This window comes from Convolutriloba macropyga, chromosome 5 (genome assembly GCF_964194025.1).
Source record: "Convolutriloba macropyga chromosome 5, txConMacr16.3, whole genome shotgun sequence".
NCBI lineage: Eukaryota > Metazoa > Xenacoelomorpha > Acoela > Convolutidae > Convolutriloba > Convolutriloba macropyga.
Genome location: NC_134472.1, coordinates 1,381,347 through 1,406,981, shown reverse-complemented (window position 1 = coordinate 1,406,981; position 25,635 = coordinate 1,381,347). Strand labels below are relative to the sequence as shown.

The following is a 25,635-nucleotide window of genomic DNA, read 5'->3' as shown; positions in this document are numbered from 1 at the left end:
CATGAGTATATAAATTTAACATTTCCTAACTCTACAAATTGTCAGATTTCCAACGAAATATCACATACCATATCTTTCAAACTTTCCCAAAAAATTTTCCATGTTTTCCAAGATTTTTCCAAGTTTTTCCCTAAACAACTTTTCCATAACTTTTAAAAATTATTTCTGGGGTTTTGTGTACGTTATTTTAGAGTTTGCTTGAATTCGGGTAAATAATCATGGAAAAATTACTCGAAAACTTAACAATTTTTGATGTTTTTATACGTCTATTTTTCTGAGAAATAGTAAACAATACACGTAATTATAACTGATTTTTCCTAACTTTTTTGAATACTGAATGGATTTCTTCATCGACATTTTGTTTTGCTCGTATGAGTGTGAGAGTTAAAATGGTGAAAACCGGATTTGTCAATTCGCAGTAGATGTGGAGATAAGTTTTGGAATTTTTGTGTTCATTTGAGCGATAAGAAGCATAATTAAAATCACTCTAGCGTAAATGTTTTCGTAAACAGAGCAATTAAAAAGAAACTGGTTTCGTTTTAATTGTTTTATGCGTTTTTGAGTTATTGAATCTGTCATCATGGAGATAGTGTGTGGGTATTCGAACATTTGATGAATTAACGTGAAGTATTGTGTGCGTGTGGGTAATCTAACATTTGATATAAAACAACTACCTATAAAATTATCGAACAACAGAGTGATATCAACCTAATAAGTGTGTGCATTTATATGGTTATCTTCAACAGCACTACTGCATATATGAAATCGACTTCAAAACCATGCGTAGCTAGCCGGCTGGTGCGGCCAAGTAGTGTGTGTTTCTTCGTTTGACTTCACCAAGTTAGGACCGTGAGGTTGTACAAGCTGGTGTGTGAATGAGGGAGTGAAATGAGGAGATTGATGAGGAGCGTTAGCGACGAATCGATTGACTAGTTGAGCGATGCGAATTTTCACTCCGGCTTAGATATAGATGATGATAACAATATTCTAAATGCTGTCAAACAGCGAGGGTGTGCTCTGAAATTTGCATCTGATTAACTAAAGAATGATGACAAAATTGTTTGGAAATCTATTAGAGAAAACGGTCATGCTATGAAAAATGCATCCGTTACTTTAAAAATGATAGGGATAATGCGTTGAGAGCTGTTAAGAAATGCGGTTTTGCCATTGAACATGTTTCTGATGTAATTAAAGATGACAGAGAAATTGTTATGGAAGCCGTTAGAGAATGTGGTTATAGACTAGAAAACGTTTCAGATCGGTTAAAAAATGATAAAGAAGTTATTATGGAAGCTTTTAAGACATGTAATGAAGCTTAAAGCTTTTTGTTTTTGTTCTGATGAGCTTAAAAATGATTTAGAACTATCTTTAATGGCTATGAGAAATTATTCATCGATAATAGAATCAATTCCCGAAAAAGTAATAAAAACCAATTCTGAACTGAAAGAAATTTATGCTTATGAAAATGGTAGAATATCTATATTTATGAGAAATGTTAGCTGTATCGCTTAACACTTAACAAATAATCATGAATTACTGTGTATCGAACATTTGATATTGGATAAGTACCTATACAAACATAAATGTAAACAACGATTTTCACTCCATTAACTTATTCATGAGTATATAAATTTAACATTTCCCAACTCTTCAAATTGTCAGATTTCCACCGAAATATCACATACCATATCTTTCAAACTTTCCCAAAAAATTTTCCATGTTTTCCTAGATTTTTCCAAGTTTTTCCCTAAACAACTTCTTCATAACTTTTAAAAATTATTTCTGGGGTTTTGTGTACGTTATTTTAGAGTTTGCTTGAAGTCAATCGGGTAAATAATCATGGAAAAATTTCTCGAAAACTGAACAAATTTTGATGTTCTAATGCGTCTATTTCTGAGAAATAGTAAACAATACACGTAATTATAACAGGTTTTTCTTAACTTTTTAAATACTGAATGGATTTTTTCATCGACATTTCGTTTTGCTCGTATGAGTGTGAGAATTAAAATGGTAAAAACCAGATTTGTCAATTCGCAGTAGATGTGGAGATAAGTTTGAAGTTTTCGTGTTCACTTGAACGATAAGTAGCATAATTAAAATCACTCTAGCGTAAATGTTTTCGTAAACAGAGCAATTAAAAAGAAATTGGTTTCATTTTAATTGTTTTATGCTTTTTTGAGTTATTGAATCTGTCATCATGGAGATAGTGTGTGGGTATTCGAACATTTGATGAATTAACGTGAAGTATTGTGTGCGTGTGGGTAATCTAACATTTGATATAAAACAACTACCTATAAAATTATCGAACAACAGAGTGATATCAACCTAATAAGTGTGTGCATTTATATGGTTATCTTCAACAGCACTACTGCATATATGAAATCGACTTCAAATCATGTGTAGCTAGCCGGCCGGTGCGGCCAAGTAGTGTGTGTTTCTTCGTTTGACTTCACCGAGGTAGGACCGTGAGGTTGTACAAGCTGGTGTGTTAATGAGTGAGTGAAATGAGGAGATTGATGAGGAGCGTTAGCGACGAATCAATTGACGAGTTGAGCGATGCGAATTCTCACTCCGGGTTGGACGGTCGATGCGTCCTGCTTCTGTGGAGTCAATCGGAGAAACACACACTACTTAAAGTATTTCGGCAAAAAGTTGCAGAGAAAGAATTAATAACATCCCTGACTTGAGGCTCAGATCATTTCAATGCTGAACCAGCACATTTCACGATTAAAGCCTATTTTCGATCGGAAAAATTGCATCTCCAGAATGTTTTAAGTGTCTTTATGTGCAGTTTCTCTTCATTATGGTAATATTGAGGTCGTGGAGTTCGCCATGGCTAAGTTTATCATGTAATAAATCTGAGCAGACGAATGTCATTCTTTTCTAGCTTTTAACTGGTAATTACTATTGTAGTATACACACTATTTATACATCAGCTATTTTTTAGGCAATTACCACAAAGCCCATTTAGCTGAGTGGTTAGGACTTGCTACGCAAATTAATTGTTATAAGTACCCACACAGAAGTTCGAATGGGACATAAAACAAACCTTGTTTGCGGGAGTTAAGCTGAACACATTGCTTTTCATGAAGTAAATTTTACTGAAAAATCAAGACTGGGCAGTGTAAATTGTGGCATGAACAGAGTACTGGCCATCCTAAAAAACAAGTTGTCTTGAGACTGATTCAACGCTCATTTGCTCTGCCACCCACCTCGAGGACGCAAATGGAGTTTTTGTTGCTTTTCGATAAATATTTTAGAACTATCAGGGGTGGAAAAATTCCAGAACAAGGTTCACGAAACTGGGCGATGCAACTAAAATGAGTCGCTGCAAATGCTCAATGTTTTGCATCAATATCATTTACACACATTTTCTGGGGACTTTATTACTTTATATTGTCAAGTGGATTTTGAAACAACGCCGTGTTTCAATTTGTGTTCGCCTAAAGTCCACAGCATTTTAGTTCAAAATGTTTGCTGAATGCCTATAAAGAAAACGTTTTTGGCTAGTATCATATGCATTTTTTAACTTCAAAGATGGGAATGAACAAATTATTCAATTGAAAATTTTGAAAACTATTCATTATTAAGAGTAGCTCTATTTCCACTAAAAAGCCCAGATCCTTGGCGCCTGATACCTGATAACCTAAAATCAAAAGAAGAAAAGAAGATCATAACCCCCCGCTATTGTAAATAATTTTGGAGCACCTCAGTAGAAGACTTCTGACTAACAGCAGACATCTCATCAATTTTAGAAGCAGCTAATCTGTGAACCAAGCTAACATTAGAGCTTTCATCTTAAGCAGATAAGTTTCAAATTTATGTGGCCTGTTTGTAATCTTAAAATAATTATGCCTTCGTTTAAGCTGAACAAGTCTTGTCTTGTTGTGAACTATTAAAGTTCGTTAAAAATATATTCAAATAACCTCTACTGTAGGAGTAGATATTATACAACTTATATTATTCACCATAAAGGCTAATTGGTGACTTTTATAGTCAATTAAACTTCTGTGGTTGTAAATTCAATTCAATTGAAAGCTCTTCTTCGCTCTTAAATTTTTAGCAAACTTTATTCAACTCTCTTTCTGAGTAAGTTACAAAGTTTTTTTAGTTGACCAGAGATATTCTTGCTATATCTGTTATCCATTTTTGCCAAAATTTAGGGTTGCAACATTTTATTTATTTCTAAAGCTATTTTCTGTGGTCGTATAGGAACTTTATGCAAACCTAGTTTCTTTTAAGTTTAATCAAATTTTGCTGGCTGATACCCGTGGCAGTGATGCAAAAGTGGTATTAACAGAAAGCTCTCAAAAATCAGAAACGATTCGTTCAAAGATGTTTGTCACTTTTTGCATTTCTCGTAAAAAAAATTCTAACACATTTTTGACCTCGTCGTGCTTCTTTCTGAAGATAAACCGTTTGTACGCGTATAGATTCATTCGATATATAAACAAGAAGGTTCGGTAATGTGCGTACGCACATAACATTCCGACCCCGCTCTACCATATTCTTGATTTAATTGTTATAATGAAGAGAAAGCAAAAGTTTCAAAAGTATACTTATCGTTCAAAAAACCAAATAGCAAACATTAATTACGACCAAAACCCGATGTTTATAATTTAAAAAAATCATAACAAAATCAGACTAGCATCAATAGCCATAACAGACAAAGAACTTCAACAAAAAACGCTGCATTAATTTTGAGCCCATGAAGCCAATTGGGCCTGTTATTAAGACTACATAATAGCAGCAAATACAAGCAGAAGCCAAAACTTTACAAACAGTTCCACAACACCACAGAGTTCAAAGCACTAAAATTATAAGAGTTTTTCTGCAACAACTGTAAATCTTTACCTGCTTCCCATCTGAACATCCACAAGTCTTGCCAATAGAGTGACTACGTAGAAATGACTATAAAAAGAAACCAAAAATTTTGAATTTCTTTTCAGAAACTAAATGGCCGAAGCCATCAGTCAAAACATATAACCAACAAAAAAATAATGGTTGAATCAAGAAAAGTAGTTGAGACTCCTCATTGGTGAGATTTAGTTTCATGGTAACGTAATTGAAAGCACAAAAGAGAGAGTTCAAGAGTTTTTTAAAAGTAAATTTGAAAGTTACCAAAACAGATAAATATTAACTGAAATCTTTAAATAGGTTCAATGATGAGTCCAAGGGAAGGAACTGAGATCTGTCATTATCATGTTTAAGTCGTACAACATAAAAAAGACAGACAAACAATGGCAAAAATTCTGCTAAAGTTTGAGAGAGAAATGTGACTCAGCCCATAAAACAACTGCTCGACCGAAAAAAAAATAAATACAGTTGCGCCGTTTTTTTTAGGTTCTGCAGTCTTTCTGCAGATAAATCGACATGGAAACAAAATGAACCTATAAAATGAAAGACATGAATTGCAGTCTCGTGGTATCAAAACTAATAAAACATTAATTAATTAGATCGTTACAAAAAATAATTTACAACTCACATGAAAAAAAGTTTTCTCCTGCGTTTAGTGAGACTACGCCAGAAGTTGAGAGAGAAAGATAAAATAGTGACAAATTTCAAAAATTCACCGACGTTTTCTTGAAACAAATTTATTCAAAGTTTTAAGAGACATTAGAAGACAGCTGAAAACTTGGTCTAGGTACACCTATAACTCCTAAAGAAACCAAATTCGTTCTTTGGTTTGCGATGCTAAATTTTTGGACTACAATCACGTAATCAAGAAGAAAGACATTCATAGGCAAAAATACTTTAGAGAATCAATCAAATTTTGCGAGAGTAATGTGTTTCAGACCAAAAGCATAAACTTTTCAACAAAAACCTTTGACATGTTCAAATACCACTTTTTCAATGCTATGAACTTTTCCAAATAAGCTTTCGTTCAATTTTACTTGTCTCTAATTTATTAATTGGATAAAGGAAACAAAATGAACCTTTAAAAATTGAAATTTTGCTCAAAAATAAAATATGAAAAATTGTAGTATCAAAACCAAAACACCATCAGTTAAACATAAAACCGTTACAGAAAACAATTACTAACTCACAGGAAATGGGTTTCCGCCAGTTTATTTTTTGAGACTACGCCAGAAGTTGAGAAAAGTAAGATAAAATTGTGGCAAAGTTCAAAAATTAACCGAGTTTTTCTTACAACAAATTATAATTAGAGAAAACTCCTGAAGCCAGCGGAGGCAAAACTAGCTCTATTTATGAGCTTACGAAGAATATGTCCGCAGTTTTAAGATGTTTACATCCAGCAAAGAATTTGGTCTACAAAAATGCCTATTTGGTCCCATTTTTGACAAAAAAAGTCTTATTATTGAAGAAGATTTTAGCCTAAATTCTAGCCAAAAAACTCGGATCGAACAATTAAGCAACCTTCCTCTGCCTTTAAGAACAAGATTAAAAACACTGCCGTTATAGTTTTTCAACATATTTTAGTAAAATTGACGAAAATTTGGTCAAAAATATGGAATATGTGAATGAAAACAACGGAATATCGTGTACTATTCACAAAACTTTAAAACCTCAATAACTGACGATAAAGGCAAAAATCAAAAAATCTTTTTATTGCCATATTCTACTCTTGACGGGCTTTCTAATGTTACCACTCACAATTCTCTACGATGATTATATCGTACGCCAAAATTGACTGAGCAATACAAACCCATTTGAGTGTATAGTTCCCCCCATTAAAGTGGGTCGGAACAAAAACAAAAAAAACAATGCTCCTACGAACCTTAAAAAAGCAATCTTCAAAGATAAAGAGGGGTGAAGTAGTTCTGCGATGATATCGACACTCGGTTTTGAAAAAGTCAGCAAAGTTGTCGAAAACTATATGTTTCTATTTTTGTTCAAAAATCATATTTGTAAATCAGAGGAGTTGGGCTCCACTGACACAACATCCGCGTATACAGGTGTTTCCAATAATGAAAAAAGGTGGAAAAGTTTTAAGACATAATACATCCCAGTTAAGACGTTTAATTTATCAAGGTGAAGGTGGTATTATAGCACTATGTGAACAGCGATGATCGAAAAATTCAGGACTTAGAACATTTATTGAAAAAATGTAGACTACGCAAAAGAAATATATTTGAACAAGTGTTGTTCTTTTCCCGTGTTGTTTCATTTGCACCGGTTCATTTGACTTTTTGCTGAGGTTAACATGCTTCTTCTTCCTTTTTTCTACCAATTACATTGATCCATACTGTTTTTGCTGTCTTTTTTTCAATATGATCACGTTCCGGACTTCAAATAATAAAAAGCATTTGCACTTTCAGCGTTTAATGCAGATTATCAAATAACATATCATTCGTGTATTTCTTCGAAAATTCGAACCAGACCGACTATTTTGATGCTTTTATCAGTCGGATTTAAAAGCCCATTTCATTTTCTAGCAGTATGATAGTTTAACTTCTGCGGACTAATTTTTTTTGAAAGCACAACCCTTTTTGATTTAACGCTTTTAACTGAATAATTCTTTCGTTTACGTTTTTAAACAAATACGTTTAAAGTTTTGATTTTATTCTTCAAAAAGCACTTATGAGTATTCTAGGAAGATTCGAAGTAAACGTTTGCGTTTTGAAATGTTTTATTTAGTACAATTCAAGGGATCTTGATTACTTTTTCTCAAATATTAGATACAGTATTGCAGAATTTTCTACACATTTGGAAAATCTTTTTTTAAACTTTCAATAAGTACACATTTGAAATTTTTGCAAACAATTTATCATACCTTTAAATATAATTTAAAAATTTAATATATTAGAAAACAACGATTGCTTATATGTTTCCAACAGAAGATACCAACCACGTAATACTTTTTGATGTGAACACAACAACGCTTTCTTACGTTCATGCTGAACAATTCCTACTAATAAAACTAATGGGACCATAGAAAAGGAATGTTCGGAATTTTTGCTACGTTTAAAAGCATGTGAACAACAAACTGTTATAATTTTTGTCGTTTTTGTTAGGTCATTGGGATTAAGGCAGGGGTTTAATTTCCTTGACCAAAAGAAAATTTTACAGCAGTTTTGATCAGCAAGTTTTAAACATCTGTTTTTAAAGCACCTGTTTTTGATTGCTGCTTGAACTGAGTTTTCCCTTTTTTGAGTTCCTAGGTAATATTGTTGCCCATGAGAACAACTAGAAGCTCAATTTTGGACCCTTATTATTTGTTCTACCGTTTTATCAACAGTCATTCTATTTCCAAAAGTTTCATATCAAAATCCACCCTGAAACGTTTAGAATTATTAATATATCATCATAATACAAAATGTCTTAGCAAGCCATTGCTGTCAGGTTGTTACACTATTGTTGCACTTACCTGAGACACGAAAGACAGCGGCTGAACTCTTGATTTTTGTGTCCTAATACATAAACAAAATGTTTTAACAGGGTCACCGTGACAGTCGCTGTAACTGTTTCTTTTTCTAGATCTATAGTTCAAACAATTCACGGCCTATTGACAGAAAGTTGTTTTTCTGCGCTAAGGTTCGGGTTAGTTTTCTCAATACTCTAAATTCCACAAAAAAGTGACGCATTTACTGCAACCTTCTATTTCCTCAAAACAGACTATTGATACAGGAAGTTAAGTGGTTTCAAAATAATTATTTCATAACGTCAAATTAGTGGAAATGAAAATTATTTATATTTCTTCATCCTTTTTTCTACAAAAATAACTCACAGAAAAGAATTGAAATATGAGCCTGTAGTGTTCTTTTTATTTTAGGTGCAATTTTCAACAAAAACATACCCAACCAGCCATATAATTTTAGCCTAGATTTTAAACATTCATAAGTCGCTTGCATTCATTGAATAATCATGTCTTCCTTCATTTTCTAAAATCGATTTTAAAAAGTTCTGAAAAATATAAAGGGAAATATTCAAATTTCAGGCGATAGATTATGTCTGCCTTTTTAATTCTTAAACAATTGATATGCCCAAATAATCGGATGAATTCGTGCAGTAGAAAAAGTCAACCTTCTTAAGAGTGCAGGTTAACACTAAAAATACAATGAACATGCGGAAAGTGTGTAAAAATATATATAACAAAATGCGCTGCTAGCCACTGAAGAATTCTCAGGGACAAAATTGTGATGATCTGAAAACTTCGGAACCAATCAATTTTGTAGCAGTGGAAATACTGATTCTGCACCTTCAACCAATCAGAGACTGAGAAGACACTATTCTCTTTTATATAGAGAGAACTCCATTAACTATAGTCAGTCTATTAGAGTAGTTGCACGATGCGTATACCTCTGACTCCGGTGTTAACTCTTTTACACATCGTTATAATTGAAGTATACCTTCAGTGTTTTACTGAGTCGGTTAGTCTTAGAGATATAGGTAAGTCTACTTCGCGCGCAGAAATAAGTAGCCCTAGCTCTTTATACTTTAAGGCTGTAAAAGGAGCCCACATCGGGGCTACCTTAACTGGTGCGACCAGTGAGTTAACAAACTCTAACCGTTAAAAAATCTTACTAAAACACCCTTTTAATTCTTGAGAAAGAAATTTAGAGCTAGATTACATAGCTTTTCTTATTTTTTATCTACTTACAAATTAAGAAAAAGGGGAACACAGCCCCAATAAAACAAAAATTACTAATATTTAAACAAAAGAAATAACCAAAATGGATCACGACATTCATCAACCCTCTTCCTACGTACCGACACACTCGGACGAATTACAACTAGCTGTTCATACGCAACAGAACAAGCGTTAAACACGCGAAATTTTACCCTTTGAAGTTAAACACTATCAACACAGTTTAAAAACTGCAAGCATATAGTTTAAAAACTGCAGTTTATAGTTAAACACTATAAACACTTAAAAACAGCAGAACAGTTTAAATACCACTATTTTGCAAGAGAACAGCAACCTCACCTTTTTTTTACCAGAAAAAGCATCACAGGTTTCATGAACCGCCTTTCTTTCATACTTAGTTGACATTTACGGAACTCAACTCACAAAAGGATCTGTTCTTTTCATTTGTGATCCACTCACAAATAGTTATATCTCGCTAACATACGATACTATGTTTCACCCATTATCAGACACACTATTTGAATTCCTTAACGGAATATGGTCTGAAATACAACCATCAGGCAGAGAAGGAATTCTTAGAAAATCTTCTTTCGAATTTCTGAAACGCCTTGCACCTGCACTTAATACTAATGCTTCACACTCTCGAAAAAGAAAGCGTACACAAGTCGTCCGACAGGAAATAGAACGATTCACTCAACTTCTGAAAATATAAAAATATACATAAGCTCTGTCACAGATGAAGACTTAAATGAAGAAGAGATTTTGATTCTCCCACACTTTTATCTTGGTATATACACAGATTTTGGGAACGCGTGGTTAGACACATCTTTCCAGCCACCAAACTAATAGCAGAAACTTATCCACGAATAATCACTAATTTACCAGAAACACTCCATTATATATATGACCCAAATTCGTTTCCACAAAATTTCGTAAACATCACGGAAATCCCATCCAAAGCTATCCAAAAATTATCCATTGACCAACAAAATATAGAAATTAAAAACCATAAAGCGGAAACACAACCATTTACTTGTACGAATATCACAGCAAACGCAAAAACTTCTCTGGAAATCTCACCCATTGAAAATATCGACACAGATACACATATTTACCAAAATCACCAGCACAGACAACCTGTAAACTCAAAAGAATTGACACAAAATTCAAACCCATTAAACACAACTATACCAACATTACCAAATGTAAACACACTTTTACCACGTCTACACTGACAGAATTCCGTACACTTTAATACCGAACCCATCATTCTTAATAATTCAACTCAACCCACACAAGGGACTACTAAAAAATATCCAAATCACTCCACAACAATTAGTAAATATTGTTAGACAAATAAGTTCACAAAATACACAACAAAGTACAAACGCACCGACCCCTTATTAATTACAACCGGAGTCTACACAAACGCCATCACCTGTGGTTCGCAGAAATAAACAAAAGATGTATCCCAACCTAGGCGGCTCGGTACCAATGCAACAATCTTTAAGACCGTTTGATGGTACTGATCCCACATATACAACAGAAGATTTTATAAACGCTATCACAGCAAATATGGTAATGACAGAAGTACAAGAGCAGACTGATTCACCATTTCATGAAGCCTGGATCTTGAAACGAATTGCCTTGATCCAAACGGCCCTAATAGGACCAGCACAACAATGATATTCAGATTTTCCACTAGATATTAAAAGGAATTGGCAAGCGTTTTGTCGCGATTTTTAGAAAACATTCGATAATCAACAATCGCAAACACAAGCGAAGTGTTTACTAGAAAGCATAACACTTGCTTCTGGTGAACAAATCAAGACGCTAGCACTTAGAATAGAACAAATACCTCGAAAAGCATATGTTAACAATGCCCCGGATATGCGGAATGCACAAATGAATGACGCACTCGTCAAATTACTTACTCCACAACTAGCCAGAATAGCACTAAAAAAATGCAAATCACAAATCAACCACATTGGAACCACAACTTCCATTCGCACAACTTATTGAAAACATACACCAAGAAGACACTACAAGAACGCATATTGACAGACACAAACTAAATACAAATTCCACTCTTTCACCCTCAATTAATAACCTCTCTCTTGAGATAGACGATCTCACGGTAGATGATATACACACAATGGAACAAGATATTGCCCACGGAATAAACGTAGTACGACACAAGTATTCAAACGACCCTAATTTCGAAGGAAAACCACACTGCTTAAAAGTTTAAAAGAAATCACTCAAGACACAGAAGTCCAAATAAATTCTCACAAAAACTCAAAACCCTATTACGGAAATAGCAACTTCAAACCACCGAATAAAAATGGTTTACCATACCCAAGACCAAATTTTCAAACTAGTTCACAATATAATTCTAGACCACAATCACCTCACTATAATCGTGACGGAAATCGCTCACGACGACCGTTCTTACGAAATCGATTTCCTAATGTTAGAAACTATATTAATTCATTACTAGATCAAGAACAATCAGACAACATTACGTCGAATTCCAAAATACAAACACTACAAATGTCTCCGAGGAAGCACTCCTCGAACAACAATTTAATGATTTATTTTTATAATTAAATCAGGATACAAAAGACGAAAATTTCAATTGCCAAGAAGAATGTAGCACTCTCACAGAAGAATACATTCTCTCCACCTCCTGTAAAAATAACATATGGGTACTACCACTCATAATATATACACAACAAACACTTGATCATAAGAAAACAATCTCCCCAACACACCTAGAAATAGATTTTCTACTAGACTCTGGTGCAACACTGAATATATTGAATACTGACACTTGGAACGAAATCAAAGACCACCACAAACTAGAGCTGAAAGCATTAACACTTGTTCTCTCAGCAGCAAATAGTTCCAAATTACAGTCAAAGGTACAGTAAGTACTTCTTTGCACTTGCAGATCGCCCAAACGATTACCTTAATACATTCTTTACTCGCGACACTGCGTCCTACATAATATATGCCAAGTACGACCCCTTCTATTTAAAGTTTGGTTTTTACATCCCACACAGATGTATGTAAATAACACCACTCACAAAGTAAATTGGGTGAAAATGCTCCGCACGATGCACAAATACTTATTTCTGCAGCATCATTTTCAACACACTATCCCGATCATCCACATGAATTCGCGTCTTCAGCATGCCAACACAAAGCTGAATTCATCATATTATATGAACTACAGCTACATAATCCAACCAAACTATTGTGAAGGCACGCTTCGTAATTTTGATCCTATCAAAAATTACTTCATTTTTTCTCCACTCTATGCCAAGACTAATCGCTTCATCCTCGTCCCAATCGAGTATCTACAATGTATAGAAGGAGGCGCCACGAAATGTGCCTCTGGCCACAATTTCAGCCTCCTCTACAGGGACTGGATGGCCGATAAGCTCGACAATCGACAGCCCTCACAAGAAGAAACACAGATCTTCAACCACCTTCTTGCGTTACAACCACACTGTAACGCTGATCTGTATCCGCTTGCCATTGCTGCTTGTCTGGTACGTGATCCGGAAATCTTCGCCTTCTTCCGTGATCCAGACAATCGAGCTCCGGATTTCGAGTTCGAATACCGGACGTAGGCCACAAACCTACAGCACCACCTTGGGCTCAGAGATCCACAAAACGAGACTCAGTGATCTCAAAAAACTCATCTAAAACTGTTTTTCTTTTTCTTTTCTTCCTTTCTCTTTCTTTATCATTATCTTAAATTTCTCCTTTCTACAAAAGATATAACGTTCACATATTCTTCTCTTTTTTCACAAGACTGAAGATTAGGATCAGTTCTTTTCTTCTTCTTCCCTGTCGGGACTTACAAAAGATGGTATTAAATTTCACTAATAGGTTTAATAAAAAAAGTAGCTCACACAGTAGCTAAACGATGGATTTCCACCAGAAGTTAAGCTGGTAAATCCGACTGGTTCAAACCTTGTACCAGTTGGAGATAAACAAAACAGAAATCTCCTCTTGCAAATCCTCCAACTGGGAATAAATCCTCACTACAGGACAGTGAGAGCAGTTGGGCATACTCTCAACAGGATTGACGTTACTAGCCAGCACACCCTGTAACTGGCGCCCTTACTGGTTTCACAAGACAAACCTCTTCACTGACGACACTAGTCACTACTTCACTGACAGGGACTTCAGACGACAACACAAGTCACAGTCCACTTCAGAGAGGACACGACTCATCACTCACTTCACCCTACCCTTCAACGAGGATGACACACTCAACGTATTTCTGCTACACTTCACAGATTCGGATTTGAAATTCTAAACCCCGGATGGATGTAGCAGTGGAAATACTGAAAGTTTTCCTTCAACCAATCAAAGACTGAGAAGACCCTATTCTCTTTTATATAGAGAGAACTGAACTAACTATAGTCAGTTTTTTAGTTACATACAACATGTGTATACCATTAACTCCGGTGCTATACTTCTTAACCACCGTAATAATAGAAGTTTACTCTCAGTGTTTTATAGAGTCGGTTAGACTTAGAGATATAGGTAAGTCTACTTCGCGCGCAGAAATAAGTAGCCCTAGCTCTTTATACTTTAATAATGTAAAGGGAGCCAACATCGGATCTGCCTCAATTTTTTTTGATTAATTAGAAAACAACTCGGTGTTGTTTATCTGCTGCTCGAAGTGCATTTTGAATCCAAAACTGATCGCGGTTTTGCGTATTTTTTTAAAGAGATTTTAGTGAAACTGCGCGGCAACAAACAGTGAAAAAAGATTGGTCTGAAACTGAGCTCTTACCAGTTGTTTGAGAAATTGATTAGTTTTTCATCAAGATTTGAAAGGCTTTACTTTTTTGGTGTTTTGAAGCAGAATTTGTTGTTGTCTATAGTACTTAAATTGTGCGATTGCTAACTGAAGCTCTCGGGTTGAGGTTTAAACGCTTAAAATCGCCTTTAAATAGTAAGAATTGAGGTGAATGACATTAAAACATGAAAAAATTTCAATTTTTATAGTTGAATGCGGTGAATAAAAAGAATGCATGACTAAAATTCACAACTCGTACAAAAGTTCATCGGTAAAATTACGAACTGTCTTCACTGCAGAAAAAATTGCAAAAAAAGATGTACGAATAGTGGTGACTGCCTTGAGATAATTCAGAAACAGTTCAGCGCTAAAAACAGCCAATCTTACAAAATTTTAATGCACATGTTTCTATGAAGTTATTTATTCTGATTTCAATTCACAGGAAATAGCAAATAATTAAGTGACGGAGTGGAGTAAGAAATTTTTGACATGCAGGAGATGAGAGGTTTGAAACCGTGTACGTAATTTTTTTGTAAGAAATCTAGCGAATGGGGTGATAATCGCTGTTTTCACGCGTGGTAGGAATACTGATACTAGTGTCACAGGGTCTCAATTAAGATGCATAATATCAAGTCTAATCTGCTTTAATTTGTAAAAATTTGGATGGTAATTTTTTGAGAGGTCAAATTAACCGGCCAAAGAAATTTGTAGTCACAATTTCACTTTTGAGTGGTGTTAAAAAGAGCATATAATGCCAAGAGAAACATGATCTTACACTAAATTGGGTTTGATTGGTTAAATTGTCCCTCTCTCTATAGATATAATTGATCTTCTGATTAAAATCTTACAAATATCTTTGAATTACTTTAACAATTTATTACACAAATTTGAAGTTTGAATTGTTTACTTTTGAATAAGTGTACTCTGCGTAGTTTGCACACTGAAACGCTAAACGTGCAGTTTATCGTGAAGACCACAATCGTTTCACAATTTTGCTCTTTTTAACCTAATTTGCACTTCTTGTTTGTTCTTTTCATATTCTGTTATTTTCTGGATTTTCACCCTCTTTTTTCGAATTTGAATGTTTTATCACAGGAATTGAACTTCGCCTGTTGATCCTGTTAATCTTTCTTACTGTCCAGATTTCATTGTCGGAATCTCTAAATCTGCGGATCTTCTTCATATCAGCTGAAAATGACATTTATGGGTGAAGAGAGCAACAAGAAGGCGGCCCTCAATTTCTTCCTTCTTACTGTGTCTGGAATGGCCATGTGGCTGTGGAGCGATGCTATGATTCTAGAACACCCCTATTTGACTCCTTTTCTGCCAGAGAGATGGAAATTGGGGTCATATATCAACTTAATGCGAGGATGGTGTCTTTCGCAGTCATTCATCCACTTATTTTGAAGTCTTGCTGGGGATTCCCAGGTCCAGGTCCTCAAAACCAGACAAGGTTAAAGAAGGACTAAATCCAAAATTCAATCAAATGTAATTTAAGTTCTTTGTCTCGATTGCAATTTGAAACTCGCTGCCTGATACCTTAACTGAAACTGTATTCAGAATTAGCTAAGTTATCCACATTTTTGTCAATTCGATAAAGACATTGCAACAAATTTTTGCGGCAATCTGAACCCTTTGATAGTTAACAATTTCGAATGTTATTTACATCATAAGTAAACAACAGCAAAAAGCTTTAACAATTTGGTTTTTGGATTCTCAAAAGTTCTTAAATTCTATTGTATAACGTCCTCGGGTTCGGGTAACGTCAAACAAAGACACCGACCTAGGTGCTAGCAATAATCGAAGACGTCCAAGGAAACAACTGAAAAGATGTTGAAAAGTGCTGAACCAAAATTGTTCACTCATCTGTTGTTTTGTTTTGATTTAATGCTGAAACATTATTTAAGTGTTCAGAATGTTTCATACTAAAACTTAATCAAAGAATGAACTTTTTTTTATATCTTTCACATATTCTTCTCTTTTTCGACGAGACTGAAGATTAGGATCAGTTCTTTTTTCCTTCTTCCCGGTCGGGACTTACAAAAGAAGGTATTAAATTTCACTAATAGATTCAATAGAAAAAGTAGCTCACACAGTAGCTAAATGATGGATTTCCACCAGAAGGTTGAAACCTTGTACCAAGTGGAGATAAACCGAAATCTCCTCGTGCAAACCAGACAGAGACTACGGACTACAAACGATCTTCCAACTGGGAATAAATCCTCACTACAGGACAGTGAGTGCAGTTGGGCATACTCTTAACAGGACTGACGTTACTGGCCAGCACACCCTGTAACTGGCACCCTTACTGGTTTCACAGGACAAACCTCTTCACTGACGACACTAGTCACTACTTCACTGACAGTGACTTCAGACAACGACACAAGTCACAATCCACTTCAGAGAGGACACAACTCATCACTCACTTCACCCTACCCTTCAACGATTCAACGAGGATGACATATTCAACGTATTCCTGTTACACTTCACAGATTCGGATTTGAAACTCTCAACCACGGTTGGATGTAGCAGTAGAAATACTGAATGTGCACCTTCAACCAATCAGAGACTGAGAAGACACTATTCTATTTTATATAGAGAGAACTGAACTAAATATAGTCAGTCTTTTAGTTATATACACCATGTGTATACCATTGACTCCGGTGCTATACTTCTTAACCACCGTAATAATAGCAGTTTACTCTCAGTGTTTTACAGAGTCAGTTAGTCATAGAGATATAGGTAAGTCTACTTCGCGCGCAGAAATGAGTAGCCCTAGCTCTTTATACTTTAAGGCTGTAAAAGGAGCCCACATCGGGTCTGCCTCAATTTTTTTTGATTAATTAGAAAACAACTCGGTGTTGTTTATTTGCTGCTTGAAGTGCATTTTGAATCCAAAATTGGTCGCGGTATTGCGTAATTTTTTACAGAGATTTTAGTGAAACTCCGCGGCAAGAAACCGTGAAAAAGGATTGGTCTAAAACTGAGCTCTTACCAGTTGTTTGAGAAATTGAATTGTTTTTCATGAAGATTTGAAAGTCTTTACTTTTTTGGTGTTTTGAAGCAGAATTTGTTTTTGTTTTTTGTACTTAAATTTTGCGATTGCTAACTGAAGCTCCCGGGTCGAGGTTTAAACGCTTAAAATTGCCTTTAAAAAGTAAGAATTGAGGTGAATGACATGAAAACATTTAATAATCTCAATTTTTATAGTTGAATTTGGTGAATAAAAAGAATGCGTCACTAAAATTCACAAATCGTACAAAACTTCATCGGTAAAATAACGAACTATCTTCACTGCAGAGAAATTTGCAAAAAAAGATGTACAAAAAAAGATATCTTTGAATTCCTTTAATAATTTATTACACAAATTTGAAGTTTGAATTGTTTACTTTTGAATAAGCGTACTCAGCGTAGTTTGCACACTCAAACGGTAAACGTGCAGTTTATCGAGAAGACCACAATCAATTCACAATTTTGCTCTTTGGTGACTGCCTTGAGATAAATCGGAAATAGTTCAGCGCTAAAAACAGCGAACCTTACAAAATTTCAATGCATATGTTTATATAAATTTATTTATTCTGATTTCAATTTACAGGAAATAGCAAATAATTAAGTGACGGAGTGGAGTAAGAAATTTTTGGCATGCAGGAGATGAGAGGTTTGAAACCGTGTACGTAATTTTTTTGTAAGAATTCTAGTGAATGGGGTGATAATCGCTGTTTTCTCTCGTGGGAGGAATACTGATACTAGTGTCACAGGGTTTCAATTAAGATGCATAATATCATGTCTAATCTGCTTTAATTTGTGAAAATTTGGATGGTAATTTTTGGAGAGGTCAAATTAATCGACCAAAAAAATTTGTAGTCACAATTTCACTTTTGAGTGGTGTAAAAAAGAGCATATAATGCCAAGAGAAACATGATCTTACACTAAATTGGGTTTGATTGGTTAAATTGTCCCTCTTTCTATAGATATAATTGATCTTCTGATTAAAATCTTACGAATATCTTTGAATTACCTTAATAATTTATTACACAAATATGAAGTTTGAATTGTTTACTTTTGAATAAGCGTACTCTGCGTAGTTTGCAAACTCAAACGGTAAACGTGCAGTTTATCGTGAAGACCACAATCAATTCACAATTTTGCTCTTTTCAACTTAATTTGCACTTCTTGTTTGTTCTCTTCATATTCTGTTATTGTCTAGATTTTCACCCTCTTTTTGTTTCGAGTTTGAATGTTTTATCACAGGAATTGAACTTCGCCTGTTAATCCTGTTAATCTTTCTTACTGTCCAGATTTCATTGTCGGAATCTCTAAATCTGAGGATCTTCTTCATATCAGCTGAAAATGACATTTATGAGTGAAGACAGCAATAAGAAGGCGGCCCTCAATTTCTTCCTTCTTACTGTGTCTGGAATGGCCATGTGGCTGTGGAGCGATGCTATGATTCTAGAACACCCCTATTTGACTCCTTTTCTGCCAGAGAGATGGAAATTGGGGTCATATATCAACTTAATGCGAGGATGGTATCTTTCGGAGTCATTCATCCACTTATTTTGAAGTCTTGCTGGGGATTCCCAGGTCCAGGTCCTCAAAATCAGACAAGGTTTAACAAAGATTCAATCCAAAATTCAATCAAATGTAATTTAAGTTCTCTGTCTCGGTTGCAATTTGAAACTCGCTGCCTGACACCTTAACTGAAATTGTATTCAGAATTAGCTAAGTTATCCACATTTTTTGTCAATTCGATAAAGACAATGCAACTAATTTTTGCGGCAATCTGAACCCTTTTTTCGTTAACAACTTTGAATAATATTTACATTATAAGTAAACAACAGCATAAAGCATTAACAATTTGGTTTTTGGATTCTCAAAAGTTCTTAAATTCTATGGTTTAAGGTCCTCGGGTTCGGGTAACGTCAAACAAAGACCCCGACCTAGGTGCTAGCAATAATCGAAGACGTCCAAGGAAACAATTGAAAAGATGTTGAAAAGTGCTGAACCAAAATTGTTCACTCATCTGTTGTTTTGTTTTGATTTAATGCTGAAACATTAATTAAGTGTTCAGAATGTTTCATACTAAAACTTAATTAAAGAATGAAATTTTTGTTGCAGGACACGGAACGCTAAATTTTTATTGCACAAGTCGGTGCTTCAGTTGAGCAAATTATTTCTTGATTCAGATAAAATTTTCTGGGGAGAAAATCCCGAAATATGAGAAGGGTGACATCAAAGCTTTTTAAAGCTGTTGTGCTCATATACATTTCATTTCTTCAACTGCAAGATATGAAAAGGACAGTTGCATTCTTTAAGTGGAAGCAGAACTCAACAGGTGAAGATAACACAAGATACAAGCCGCGACCAAGTTTTTTTTTGCAATCAACGCTTCAAAGATTCGTCCAATTTCATCACCAAAAATGGAAAAAATTTCTGAATTTCTCGGAAACATTTGTTAAAACTTTATTTTCGTAACATTTCAAGTTTCTTTGTTCATTTTCCTTGCAAAATTTTGATATTAGTTGATACTTCAAAATTGAATCTAATTTTGACCAATGTGCCGCAGAGGTAAAACACAAAATTTTGCCCAGGTAAAATTCGCTGGAAGAGACAATCTTGGTGTATAATTTTCGGCAAAAGTGGTTTAGCTGTTTTTGCGGAACTGAGAAATTTTCAAAATTGTAGATGGTTGAAAAATCCTGTAACAATTTACTTAAGTATCTACTGTGGGAGAGTTCGTTGTGGCAAAATGTCAAAACATTTATTGTCTTTACTAAAAGATAAAGAGTATACGTAGAATGAGTATGAGTAAGCTATTCAGTTTCGTGAGAAAAAATATGCAATTCGTTTATTACCCTAAGCTGTCTTTAATAATAATTTCAGCCCCATAGCCGTGGTAAAATTCAATTGTTAGGTTATTCAAAAGCGCTTCAACGTGACAATAATCGCTAAATGAAGGGATTTGCTGTAAATAACTCAATAGACACCTTTTATGTGACAGCTGATCGAGTTTTTTGGTAAATTTCCTTCCCAACTTCTCCAAAATATCGTCGCCGTAGGAAAATTTCGTAGCCGTAGTAAATTTTTGTACCTCAGGTTTTTCAGAGGAGTCTCAACGTGTCGATAATCGCTAGGAATGTATCGAGAAAATTTGCAGTTAAAAACAATAGACACTTGTCAACAGACACTTGTCGCAAGACAGGTGTCGTTATACAATTTTAAATTGACGAAAGAAAGACACTGAGTCCGCTCATTTAATTTTTTTGCTGAATCCCATTGCAAATCATTCCTTAGTTGAAATAAACAAGAATAAATAGTAATTACCTCACATAAGACTGTTTACCAAAATTTTGTTTTCTTAGTGTTATCGAACGCAAAATTTTTTAAAGCTCAATTAAAAAATGTTGTTTGCCCACTTCAATTTGAAGCAACTCATTAAATGATATTAGCAGGAGAAAAAATTTCTGAGGTTTTCAACTAAAAAAATTCTCTCTTGAGTCGTAGTTATTTTGGACCAACACATGGCGTCAAGAAATTGTTACAAACAAAAAGTTCATCTAACAGTTCAAATAAAACAAACTTTTGGTGAATTTGTCTAATCCTTTTATGATTTTTTATTAAGCTTTAAACCGTTTTTAATCACCTCCCAGAAACTGCTGATCGTATTATGAACTGAAGTGTCATCAATTGATAGAACTTTTTAACATTTTTATACTGAAAAGCGAGTCTTAAATTAGGTACAATTTCGGATTGTAGAGACATTAACTGCGGAATAAAGATACATTTAGTGCAAAAATTAGATAAATTCAGTGCGCGCGGAATTGAGGTGCAGGAAAAAGATACCTAAATTGAGCAAGAAAGTACTTCATAGCGAGCGGAAATTAGAATGCCAAGCTTGTATCTCAATCCTTTGGACAATTTCTGGACACTTTTGCAAACCCGGTTTGTCCAAATCTTTCCAATTTTCGACTCTGCTAAAGTACCTATTTTTCACAATGTTCTTTTGTTTTCAATGTCTTAACATAAAAAGCAAACAATAGGTACATAAATCAGGCAGATTTGCTCGTGAAGTTTTGCGTTTACTTCATTTGACTCAAGAATTTATCAATCAAATTACAAACTGGCTCAGTTTAAATGAAAGTGGTTAAAGATATTATGCTTGTCAAAAATGAAAAATGATTTAAGGAAATAAACTGAGGTGACATGATTTTGTGTACTTCAACGTCAAATCTCCTGTTCCTCGAAACTGCTTGAGTAATTTAGACAATATATAACCAATTTCCTTAAGTCGGCATAAAGTTGAAAAAATCAGGTGATTTTTTTCTACGCTTATCTCTTTTTAGTTAATGTGAATGGATGCAATTGATATCCTATTATAAAAAAGGTCATTTTTTTATGTTTAAAAAAACGCAATTCCGACTTTGGACTGAAGATATGAATCAGACATCAACAAATTCTTGCCAAAATCAAGTTTTTTCAAATTGCTTTTAGCAAATAAGTGATCTTCGTACGATTCGCTCGCAAGTTTTGTCTTGCCGTTGATGCAACTTTTCATTGTAGGCATTTTTTGACTTACTTCTTAGAACTACCGTCCGCAGATTTTTCAGACACTGCTGCTGATTTTTGGAGTTTCCTTTTTGAGAATTTTCTTTTTGATGGAATTTCAATCTCGTAATGCTAAAACGATCATTGTGGAAGTATACCCCAGTCGATTTCGAATGGTTATCTTGCAATATTCTGGCAGATTCTGCCAGAATCTTGCAAGATTATGCATTAGCTTGCAAGATTTCTGCCAGAATCTTACAAGATAACCATTCATTCTGCCAGAATCTTGCAAAATAGCGGTTTTTCTGTCAGAATCTTGCAAGATAACCATTTTTCTGCCAGAATCTTGCAAAATAGCGATTTTTCTGTCAGAATCTTACAAGATAATCATTTCTCTGTCAGAATACTCTAATATATCCACTTTTTTGCACAAGATCCTTTGAGATGAATTGATAAATTCGAGTTATTCTGACAGCAAGAGATACGCACGAAAGCTCTTCTAAAGTCTTTCGATGCTCAAAAAAATGGCAAGCCGTGAATAATCACATTTTTGGGCGTTGGTAATTGAACTTAAGCGTAAGGAGCTGAATTAAATGAAAGGAAGCTGTTTAAGATGCAATGAAAAAAAGCACATAATTTTTTCATCAGAAAAGATAATCTAGACGTGTAGTTTTGTAAATCTTGATTAAGTTGAAGGAAAATAGTTTTCAATAGTAATTTATTTTGTGTTAACAGTTCTCAAAAGCAGATTTTTATTTATTTTCTTCGGATAGTTCATATTTCCAGATTTAAAATCTATTCAAATTTATTATTTTTCTTAATAAACACGCAACTGACTCTTAAGTAAATTTTTGGTCAAAATGAAATGTGTTGCATGAATGAGAGCCAATAAGAGTACAGCTCGACCGGAACGAACTTGCCAGAATCTTGCAAGATAACCATTTTTCTGGCAGATCTTGCAAGATAACCATTTTTCTGCCAGGTCTTGCAAGATAACCATTTTTCTGCCAGATCTTGCAAGATAGGCAGTTTTCGCAAGATTCTGGCAGAATCTTGCAAGATAACCATCTGGTCTCGACTGGGGTATGTAATATTGCTCCACACATGGAAAGATAGCATTTCCCAATCTACGCAGGAGATGATTTGACGAATCATTAGTGTTCATATAATCCAAGAACCGTCATTTGGACAACAAGTGCACTCGACTATGTTTCAGTCCTTAATGCGACCGACCCCCCCCCCCAAAAAAAAACCTAACTTACACCTTTTTTGGGTCCATAATTCAGATCAGAGTGCAATTATTAATTTTTGCTAGCTAAAATTTAGTGAATGAATAAATGGCTGATTGACAGGAGTCTCCACAGCCTGCCTCCTATTTCTACCCATAGTCCTCAGAGCCGGATTAGTAAACGCTACAATTATTGTTTACGTCATCGGACTCATACTTAGCGTCTTCCTTAACTTTCTTTGGGACGTCAAATTAGAACCCTCAAAAGCCTTCCCTAAAGGGCTCAGTTTGGGCTTCCTATCTACCACATTTGTTCTTTTTGGGTTGGACTCGATCAAAATGACGCTATTTTACACTCTAGCTGAGAAAATGTTCTCGCCTGCATACCTAACGACGGCTCTGTTAGCGGATTCGGTCGGCAGACTCACGTTGACAACTTTGACATTTATACAGGGTTCCAATGTCAATTTTGAACGACTGCGAGACGACAATGACACTTCGATCCAGGGATTTAGCATTTGGTCGTCTCATGAAATGAAACAAAACGACAAATTTTATCTTCAAAGTGATTTTCTGTTCAGCCCAACTGTTGCCATCGCCATATTCACAGCACTGTATGTTTTATGTTGCTTTGCTTTGTTGTTTGTCGTTTATTTGAACCCTGAAAAGGGTAAAAACCTTTCAAAAATGGAAGAGGAAGAAAAGGAGATGGAAAAAATGCGGGAAGAAAAATCGTCTTACAAAGATGAACAGGACGCACTTTTCAAGGAAAAACCTAAGAATGACTATTCCTCATTTGATTTTCGCAAATTAGTCACCTTGTCATTTTGGTTCGAAGATATTGAAAGTACTAACGAACATGCTTGTGTGTTGATTGCATTCTGGTTTTTGATAGCGGCGTGTTTGTTTGCGTTCATGCCATCCTTTTTCTCCTTTTCAACTATACCTTATAGCCAGCAATGCTTTAACCTTTCGGTGGCCTTTACCAGTGTCACTTACGTAACTGCAACTATTATTGCTCATTACACAATCGCATTTAACAAACTTATATATTACGTAATTCTGTTAATGGTTCATTACGTGTTATGTATAATGCTCATTTTTATTGCCTCACTGAGCCCCGAACCGCCTTTTGTGGATTCAGTTTTCGGTCAAGTCATGGTTATATTCCTGTGGTCATTTGAAGGTGCCACTGGATACTTTCTGGCATGCAAGTGCTGTTCTGGACTCGGGCGATTGAAAATGGGCTATGCTGTTAAATGGGGAACAATTTTTGCCCAAATTGGGGACATTTTTGGAGCTATATTTGGCTTTATTTTGATCAACTACACAGACTGGTTTCAGGAATATTAAATTTGATTGCCTTTTGTGGACAGTTTACATTATTGATATTTTTATGAAAAGAAAGTCGAGTTATTTAACAAAAATTAATCAATGTAATTGTTAAATCTAATTTTTTATGCAAAAGAAATATTTTTCATTGTCCTGTCAATTGTGTTAACTGAGCGCTGGCGGGGGATTTGGTGATGAATAGTTTGTTACGATGATTGTCTGGTTACTCTTCATTTTTTTGAGCTAAAGTTTTTTTTTGGAAATCAACCAGATTTGCTGAAATTTAAAAATCAAAACAAGGTTAATTTGCGACAGTCTTTTCTTCATTTTTTGTCCGATATAGTCTGCGTACAATTTGTAGATAGCAATCTATGGTGTCAGGCAATACCCTATCAGCAGTTGATATGACTTGTTACTTTCTTATTTTTGTTGAAAAATTGACAGCAAAGTAAGCCAAGATAAAAATGCGAAATCTGTAGGTTGCCAGGAAAAATGCACGAGTGCTGAAATTTTATTCAAACAAATGAAGACAATTTAAAAATATTTTGAAGGCAAAACATGTTGTCAATAATTGCAGTCTGATATAAGTAAAGGTCACAGCCTATATTTATACATCTGTTAATAGTGATCCTTGTGAGCTTTATTTTCAGCATGAACAGCGTGAAACAGCGTGAAACCGTAAGTGAAAAGTACTCGAGTAGTATGTGAAATCTGCTTAATTTTAATTGCATGAATGAAGTACACCGAAAAAACTAAAAAACTGAAAAAGTGAACCGATAAATACATACGAATAATCTCAAGCGTAGTTCACAAATTCGTAAGACTTTTTCATGATCCACTGGAGAGAACTTATTCAACCACACACGACCATGTCTACTAGTACCAGTTTTGTGAGTAAATTTACTCGTTTTTATTATCAGATTTCACTTTTCCTAGGTTAATACGTTATGCGTGCGAAACATACTTATAAATTTCGCGGACGAATAAGCGGTGCTCTAAATGGAATTTCCATTCACTGATTTTCACTTTTAAACTGGAAGTTTAAAAGTGATCATTGCCTTCGACTGCAAAATATGTTTGACGCACGCGAGCTCCGCAAAGAACTGAGCGGAAGATTAGTTGTTGAATAATCCCTCCTTTTAGTTATATTAAAACCTT

General features: G+C 34.8%; 1 protein-coding gene across 1 annotated transcript; it reads left to right on the top strand.

Moving 5' to 3' along the window:
* The first annotated feature begins 18,957 nt into the window (after positions 1–18,957).
* Positions 18,958–24,607, top strand: LOC142339028 (uncharacterized). The gene is made up of 2 exons (XM_075388651.1): positions 18,958–18,981; positions 23,270–24,607. Exon 2 carries the CDS (start codon positions 23,485–23,487, stop codon positions 24,496–24,498), a length of 1,014 nt encoding a protein of 337 aa, XP_075244766.1. The 5' UTR covers positions 18,958–18,981; positions 23,270–23,484; the 3' UTR covers positions 24,499–24,607.
* The last annotated feature ends 1,028 nt before the right edge of the window (positions 24,608–25,635 follow it).

What these genes read in the sequence shown, in the direction of transcription:
- LOC142339028 (XM_075388651.1), top strand. Translation starts at nt 23,485, where the DNA reads ATGACGCTATTTTACACTCTAGCTGAGAAAATGTTCTCGCCTGCATAC.